The sequence below is a fragment of the Salvelinus fontinalis genome, chromosome 3, assembly GCF_029448725.1.
Source record: "Salvelinus fontinalis isolate EN_2023a chromosome 3, ASM2944872v1, whole genome shotgun sequence".
NCBI classification, from domain to species: domain Eukaryota; kingdom Metazoa; phylum Chordata; class Actinopteri; order Salmoniformes; family Salmonidae; genus Salvelinus; species Salvelinus fontinalis.
This window is the reverse complement of record NC_074667.1, coordinates 62,296,475-62,304,471: the sequence shown is the minus strand read 5'-3', so window position 1 is coordinate 62,304,471 and position 7,997 is coordinate 62,296,475. Positions and strand designations below refer to the sequence as shown.

The 7,997-nt window shown below is 42.6% G+C and overlaps 1 protein-coding gene across 2 annotated transcripts; it reads left to right on the top strand.

Annotated features, from left to right (window-relative positions):
- Positions 1-253: 253 nt before the first annotated feature.
- LOC129851293 (GTPase IMAP family member 7-like) lies at positions 254-4,722 on the top strand. Of its 2 annotated transcripts, XM_055917736.1 has the most exons (4): positions 254-2,175; positions 2,448-2,628; positions 2,737-2,836; positions 2,936-4,722. In XM_055917736.1, the coding sequence occupies exons 1-4, from the start codon at positions 2,141-2,143 to the stop codon at positions 3,967-3,969; spliced, it is 1,350 nt and encodes a 449-aa protein (XP_055773711.1). In that variant the 5' UTR covers positions 254-2,140; the 3' UTR covers positions 3,970-4,722. The 2 variants fall into 2 exon arrangements, with proteins under 2 accessions (XP_055773711.1, XP_055773710.1); XM_055917735.1 differs by lacking the exon at positions 254-2,175 and having other exon boundaries at positions 2,189-2,628.
- The last annotated feature ends 3,275 nt before the right edge of the window (positions 4,723-7,997 follow it).

Below are 7,997 nucleotides of genomic sequence, written 5' to 3'. Positions count from 1 at the left end.
GGAGGTGATATTATCCTAGACTAGTCTCTCAAAGCACTTCATGATGACGGAGGTGAGTGCAACGGGGCGATAGTCATTTAGCTCAGTTACCTTAGCTTTCTTGGGAACTGGAACAATGGTGGCTCTCTTGAAGCATGTGGGAACAGCAGACTGGGATAAGGATTGATTGAATATATCCGTAAACACACCAGCCAGCTGGTCTGCGCATGCTCTGAGGACGCGGCTAGGAATGCCGTCTGGGCCGGCAGCCTTGTGAGGGTTAACACGTTTTAATGCTTTACTCACGTTGGCTGCAGTGAAGGAGTGCCCACAGGTTTTGGTAGCGGGCCGTGTCGTTGGCACTGTATTGTTTTACAGATGTACAACTTTATGCTAAGGAGATGTGTCAGAGGTGCATGAGGCAAATGGTGGTCAAAGGCAAATGGTGGTCACACCAGAGAGTGACTGGTTTTCTGATCTACGCCCCTACATGTTTTTGAAGTTATCTTTGACCAACAGACCCATATCTGTATTCCCAGTCATGTGACATCCATAGAATAGGGCCTATTAAATTTATTTTAATTGACTGATTTCTTTATATGAACTGTAACTCGGTAAAATCATTGAAATTGTTGCATGTTGCATATATATTTTTGTTCAGTATAGAATGAAGCATTGGTACCATGACTGTGTTAGAAAATAAATGGTATATCCACGATATTGGCCGCGAAGATCACTATACTCCCATTGATTATAAAGGCGCTGACAGATAGAGGACGGGGTGGCCTTTTCATTTTCTATGAAGCCTAGGTGGGGGCGAAATTCAAACCCAGGTGGAGTGGTCAGCGGTGAGCACCAGTGGAAGCCGATCAGCCTAGGTGGAAAGCTGTGTTGTTGACCAATCACAGTAGAAAACTGTGAAAAATGTGTAGTCTGTTTGGTGATACGTCAACACTTACGTCCAACAGCAGGACCAGCTAACTTGCCCGCTGGCTAGCTAGCAGGCTAACACTATCAGTCACGTTTAACAATACAAATCATTTGTTTTTGAGTAATAATTTCTGTTGTGTTAGGATTTATGTTTATGCACTATAGGCTGTTAGCATATTGATTGAAGGTGAATGATGTTTTGTTGCACACACACACACACAATACAGAGGGGGGTAGGTGTGTAAAAACTGACCACCACAGGCCATAAAAGCTGTGGACAGTCTGGAGAGGGGAGGGGTGCATCTCTCTAGACCAGCCAGGAGTTTAGAATACTGGACAATACCATATTAGGAACTGTTTCAGTGAATGGTCGAGGGGGACACAAGATGGAGCTGCTCTACCCAACAACCAGATGTGGAGAAGGAAAACGCCAAGGGGCTTGGACAAGTTTGGGGGCCCACAAAGGAGGAGCAAGAGTATGAACCATGCTAAACCTCTACTATGATAGGCCAACTGGACAAGTTGAGAATAAACTTGTCATAGTATAAAACTACTATTTTGAGTACATTCCACAGTTCTCTGATCTACCCTGCGCGGAGATCCAGTGAACCCGTATATACGAAAATTGCATTTACCATTTATCGTTTGAGTTTAATTAAAATATATTCGGTGACTATGAATCACATTTTGTCCTGATGCCAGATTTGAACTGACGCAAATCTCTTTCAGTTGCATGTAAGAACATTTTAATGAATGCTTATATCGATTCACTTTTTGCACGTTAGTAATGTTTATTGATTTTGTTCCTATGGTCACTGGCGGCTGTCGCCCTTGTACGTGAAGGCACTAGCCCCTTTGAGTAGAGGGACAAGTGGGGTACTTCGCGCCGGCAAGGTACTCGCCGATATTCTGGTGGGTGTCTGAAAAGCTCTTAATGGGGATCCTGCTTTCTGAAAACATTGCCTGCAGTACCCCGGTCGGCCTTGAACTTGAAATCCTCATTGAGAGGGGGCAGTCGTTCACTAGCGCTCAGAGTTCAAATAAATTGTATGAAGTAAGTAAACGGGCCGTAACAGAGACTTGCCATATCAAGGATAATGTCTACTATGACCAATAGAGGTCAGTGAGTGATCAGATTAGCTATACAAGATTGGTAACCTAAAACAATCTCTCTCTCGTTGCTAGGAGCCTGGAGCCAAACTCCTCAGTGGGTAGTTCAGATGACAGTGAGATGGATTCACAAGGATCTGGTGTTACACATCAAAGGTATGGTCATAATAATTCACCCCATTGGACTTTTTCACATTTTCTTGTTACAATTTGGAACTAAAAGGGATTTAATAAGGATTGTTTAGTCACTGATCGACACAATATTTATAAACAAAATAATGAAAAAGATAATATTGAAATACATTGGTAAGATAAGTATTCACCCCTTTGGTTATCATGCTTAAATTAGTTCAGGAGTAAAATGTAATGTTTAGGTGGACAATAATGTTTTGCTGTTCTATTGTATTCTATCACGTGAATTGTACCAGGAAGTGTGACATATGTGTGGGGCGCATTCACAAAGCTGTGAAGTTCTGCAAGGATTGTAAGGTTGCGTACTGTGAGAACCATGTTAGAGACCACGACAAGGTCCCAGGACTGATGCAACACACGTTAGTGGATGCCACTGACGACCACGGCCATGTTGAAATAGAAAGGACTTCAGCTCAGGTAGAGGGATTCATTCTTTCCCAGTTAGATTCTTAGTTGTGTTCTAGTTGATTTAGGATTGTAAAGTAACTATCAATTTAATAACAGACATTACTCTGATTTCCTCAGGTTGGCTTATGGAAAAAAACCTTAGGCCTTCTCTGGATCCTCATACCCTCACTTCTGGGTCTGGGACGACTTTGGTATCATATGAGTCCCACAGTGGATGGTGTGTATAGTCACAACTGCATTTCCAATGTTTTGTTCTGCAGAGTTTGATTCATATATTCTATAACATTTACTCATTACATGCCCTGTGTCTCTGCAGGTAAGGTGAGGCTTGACATGAGGATTGTTCTGCTGGGTAAGACTGGATCAGGGAAGAGTTCAACAGGAAACACCATCCTGGGGAGAGAGGCGTTTCGAGCAGAGGCTTCTCCAGTGTCTGTGACCACACAGTGTGAGAAACAAAATGTTGTTATTGGTCAGAATAGAATAACTGTGATTGACACCCCAGGTATCTTCAGCACGTTGTTACAATCTGATGAAGTTATGGTTAAAACTGCTGAATGCATTAACACCACACCTCATGTCTTCCTATTGGTGACCAGGCTGGGGGAATTCACAGATAAGGACAGAAAGTCAGTTCAATGGATCCAGGAACATTTTGGAGAGGAGGCTTTAAAGTACACGATCGTTCTGTTCACTGGGGTAGACCAGCTAGAGGGGAAACCAGTAGAGATGTTTATAAAGGGCAGCAGCCATCTACTACAAGTCATTAACAGTTGTGGGGACAGATACCATGTCTTTAACAACAAGGACAAGAATGACAACACTCAGGTCACAGAGCTGCTAGAGAAGATAGAAGAATTACTGAATGAGTATAGGGGTTATCATCATGAGGCAGACTTGCTGACACAGGAAAGGGTTAGGGAAGAGGAGATGAGGAAGAGGGAGAGGGCTCAGATAATACAAGAGGAGGGGATAAAGAGGGAAGCAGCAGTGAGAAATGTAAGAGAGGAGGAGGAGAAAAAGAGGGAGGCAGCAGAAAGGGAGATCAGAGAGGAGGAGGAGAAAAAGAGGGATGCAGCAGAAAGAGAGATCAGAGAGGAGGAGGAGAAAAAGAGGGATGCAGCAGAAAGAGAGATCAGAGAGGAGGAGGAGAAGAAGAGGGATGCAGCAGAAAGAGAGATCAGAGAGGAGGAGAAGAAGACTGTTGAAAAATTGCAAGAGAGAGATTCAGCATGGATTTTTCTGTCTGTCATTTCTATCCCCGCTCTGATCTTGCTTTTGTTCTGGATTTCTACTAGGCAGAGGGAAATTAGACCGGATGACGAAGAATTTAGGATGAAAAACATGTGATCTTTTTTCATTTATGTAAAAATAATAATAATAATGTTAATCTAGAGCCTCAACTCTGGTTCTGGAAGCCAGTTCCACTGCATTTTTTCATTAGTCTCCTCTAATCAGAGACTGATTTAGACCTGGGACACCAGGTGTGTGCAATTAATTATCAGGTAGAACAGAAAACCAGCAGGCTCTGGACCTCGTAGGGTAAGAGTGGAGTAACCCTGATCTAGAGGAACCGACGATCAGATCAACAAAAACAGTATGACAATAAAGAACACATGGTTTCCATGTGTTTGATGCCATTCCAATTGCTCCGTTCCAGACATTATTATGAGCTGTCCTCCTCTCAGCAGCTCCCACTGCCCTAAAAACACCGTCATGGACCTAATGGTCTACACCAGGGCTGCCCAACCATCTTCCTGGAGATCTACTGTCCTGTGGGTTTTCAATCTAACTCTAATTTAACACACCTGATTCTACTAATTAGCTGCTCAACAACACCTTAACTAGCTGAATCGGATATGCTAAATTAGGGTTGGACTAATTTGGCCAATATCCCTCGTTTTATTGATGGCACTAGCTGTGCCAGGTCAGATCGGAATGCAGATATTGTTTTTATGCAGAATTCAGAATATTTGAATGAAAATATGTCTCCATTTGGATTGAAACCTAGCTATAGACAGCCTAAAGACTATGGCAAGTGCGCTAGTCCATTGCCACTTTGATTATGCCTGCAAATCATGGTTCACCAGCAGCCCTAAGCATCTAAAGCACATATGTCAGAGTCAAGGCCCGCGGGCCACATCCGGCCCGCGAGAAGGTTTTTTACGGCCCCTGGGATGATCTTGATTTATTATTAGAACCGGCCCGCAGACCGCAGCAAGCCGGCAGCCCGCAGATCTTTTACACGCACCAATACTACATTTCCCACAATGCAACGGTGACGCACCGAGCAGTAGGCTGCTTCATTTCAATATTTATTGGCACAGCAGTCGTCAGCATCACAGTAAAATTAACTTTCAGATACCCATCAAAAATGGCAAAACGGAAGGTGGACACTGAGAACTGGGGGTTTCAAACAAGGTGGGAGTCGGAGTATATGTTCACGGAGGTAGCTGGAAAACCTGTGTGTCTTCTGTGTGGAGAAAGTGTGGCGGTACTGAAAGAGTATAATCTGAGACGACATTATGAAACGAAACACGCGGACAAAAACATAATATGGACATGGAACAAAGGCTACAAAAGGCAGAGGAATTAAAACGAGGCCTCAAATCTCGACAGGCTCTGTTCAAAAAAGCCAAATCACAAGGCCAGGCTGCTGTCAAGGCCAGTTTTATTTTGGCAGAAGAGATCGCTAAATCAGCCCGGCCATTTACGGAGGGGGATTTCATCAAAAACTGCATGATTAAAGTTTGTGACGAAGTTTGCCCAGAAAAAAGGCAACTCTTTTTAAATGTGAGTCTGAGCAGAAACACCATTGCCGAGAGAGTAGACCAGTTGTCCATCAATCTAAAAGAGCAGCTTGTGAAAAAGGGAAAAGATTTCATTGCATATTCCTTGGCTGTGGATGAGAGCACCGACATTTCTGACATTGCCCAGTTGTCAATTTTCATCCGCGGAGTGGACTCCAGCCTAAGCGTGACAGAGGAGTTTTTGGCTTTACGTCCTATGCATGGCACAACTACGGGGCATGATTTGTATGAAGAGGTGTCAAGATGTGTAAATGAGATGGAGCTGCCTTGGGAAAAACTCGTGGGTTTGACAACCGACGGAGCACCTGCGATGTGTGGACACAGGAGCGGACTGGTGGCGAAGATACGGGAAAAGATGCAAGAGGAAAACGCGACAGGTGAGCTGACAGCTTATCATTGTATCATACACCAGGAAGCGTTGTGCGGTAAAGCCTTGAAAATGGAGCATGTAATGAGCATCATCACGCGCACAGTTAACTTTATCAGAGCCAAAGGTTTGAATCACCGCCAGTTCAAGGCATTTCTGACGGAGTTAGAAACGGAGCATGGTGATTTGCCTTATCACACAGAGGTGCGATGGCTAAGCCAGGGAAAGGTGCTTCAAAGATGTTTCGAGCTTCGTGAGGAGATTTGTCTGTTCTTGGACAGCAAAGGGAAAGACACAACACAACTCCGAGACGAAATGTTTCTGTGTGAAATGGCTTTTCTGTGTGACATTACGAGTCATCTGAATGCAATGAACTTGCAGCTGCAGGGTCGGGATCATGTCATCTCTGATATGTACAGTACAGTGAAGGCATTTAAAACCAAACTGACTCTGTGGGAGACGCAGATGCGGAAAGAAAATTTGAGCCACTTTCCCAGCTGCCAGACCATGAAAGAGAAGCTCTCTACCAGTGCGTTCCCGAGCGCACAGTTGGCTGATAAAATAGGTATGCTTGCCGCTGACTTTCGACGCCGATTTGCTGACTTTGAAGCACAAAAAAGCAGGTTGGAACTGCTCGGTAACCCATTTGCTGTTGACGTGGAAAGCTCACCACCAAACCTCCAAATGGAGTTGATTGACCTCCAATGCAATGATGCACTGAGGGCAAAATATGCGGCAGTGGGTGCTGCGGAGTTCGCCCGTTTCCTCCCCGACACAATGCCCCAGCTGCGCATCCAGGCTGCTCAAACGTTGTCTATGTTTGGCAGCACATACCTGTGTGAACAACTGTTTTCTTTGATGAACCTGAACAAAACATCACACAGAAGTCGACTTACTGCTGAACACCTCCACTCAATTCTGAGGATTTCCTCAGCTCAGAGCCTTACCCCGAACATTGATGAACTTGTGGAAAAGATGGGACACCACCAAGTATCACCCTCAACCTCAAACAAGTGAACATTACTGTGCAATCACATATTTAGAGTTTTTACTCAGTTCAAGTTTAAAAGTTAAAGTTTAATATTTGTTTTCACTGCATGTTACTTCTCCTTAAACAAAGTGTTGTTTTTGATTAATAGATTTTTGCACTGTATTTTATTGTATTTCAATCCAATTATATTTTAAAAATATTTCAGTTGAGTGGATGATAGAAAATTGCTATTATTGTTTTTTTCTTTGAAGTAAATTTAGCCCACTTTTGCTAAAATAGAAAATATAGGCTACTGATGGTGCCTTGAATACCGGTTTCTTTCATTTAATGTTCATGTTATGGGGATTTTTATATAAAGGAAATTTGTCTTTTGTGTCTGTTGAAAATTAAAGATTACTGACAGAGCCATAAGAAAATATTGCTTTATTTATCTGATCATATTGGAATATATTTGTTAGGTTTTCAGTAGGTTCAATTAGGTTCACTAGACTATATGCGTCATTTAAAAATTTTTCAATGAACATTCGAACAGTCCGGCCCTCGGCTTGTAGCTAAATTTTTTATTTGGCCCTCCGTCCATTTGACTTTGACACCCCTGATCTAAAGAATAGCATAAAGCTACAGACTAGCCAAATAAGCTTATAATTGTATTGAAAACTCCACCCTCATACTCATCTGGAGGTTGAGCATTTTTTTTGTCTATCTTTGTAATGTGTCTATCTACAGTACCAGTCTAAAGTTTGGACACACCTACTCATTCCAGGGATTTTCTTTATTTTTACTACTTTCTACATTGTAGAATAATAGTGAAGACTTCAAAACTATGAAATAACACATATGGAATCATGTAGTAATCAAAAAGGTTAATATATTTGAGATTCTTCAAAGTAGAAACCATTTGCCTTGATGACAGCTTTGCACACTCTTGGCATTCTCTCAACCAGCTTCATGAGGTAGTCACCTGGAATGCATTTCAATTAACAGGTGTGCCTTGTTAAAAGTTAATTTGTGGAATTTCTTTCCTTCTTAATGTGTTTGAGCCAATCAGTTGTGTTGTGACAAGGTAGGGGGGGCTATACAGAAGATAGCCCTATTTGGTAAAAGACCACTTACATATTATGTCAAGAACAGCTCAAATAAGCAAAGAGAAATGACAGTCCATCCTTACTTTAAGACATGAAGGTCAGTCAAAGTGCAGTCGCAAAAACCA

Bases quoted from the DNA above. Each gene is read 5' to 3' on its own strand.
- LOC129851293 (XM_055917735.1), top strand. From the start codon at position 2,386: ATGTTTAGGTGGACAATAATGTTTTGCTGTTCTATTGTATTCTATCAC. The intron at 2,629-2,736 runs GTAGAGGGATTC...TGATTTCCTCAG, and splicing joins TAGAAAGGACTTCAGCTCAG to GTTGGCTTATGGAAAAAAAC. The intron at 2,837-2,935 runs GTGTGTATAGTC...GTGTCTCTGCAG, and splicing joins TATGAGTCCCACAGTGGATG to GTAAGGTGAGGCTTGACATG.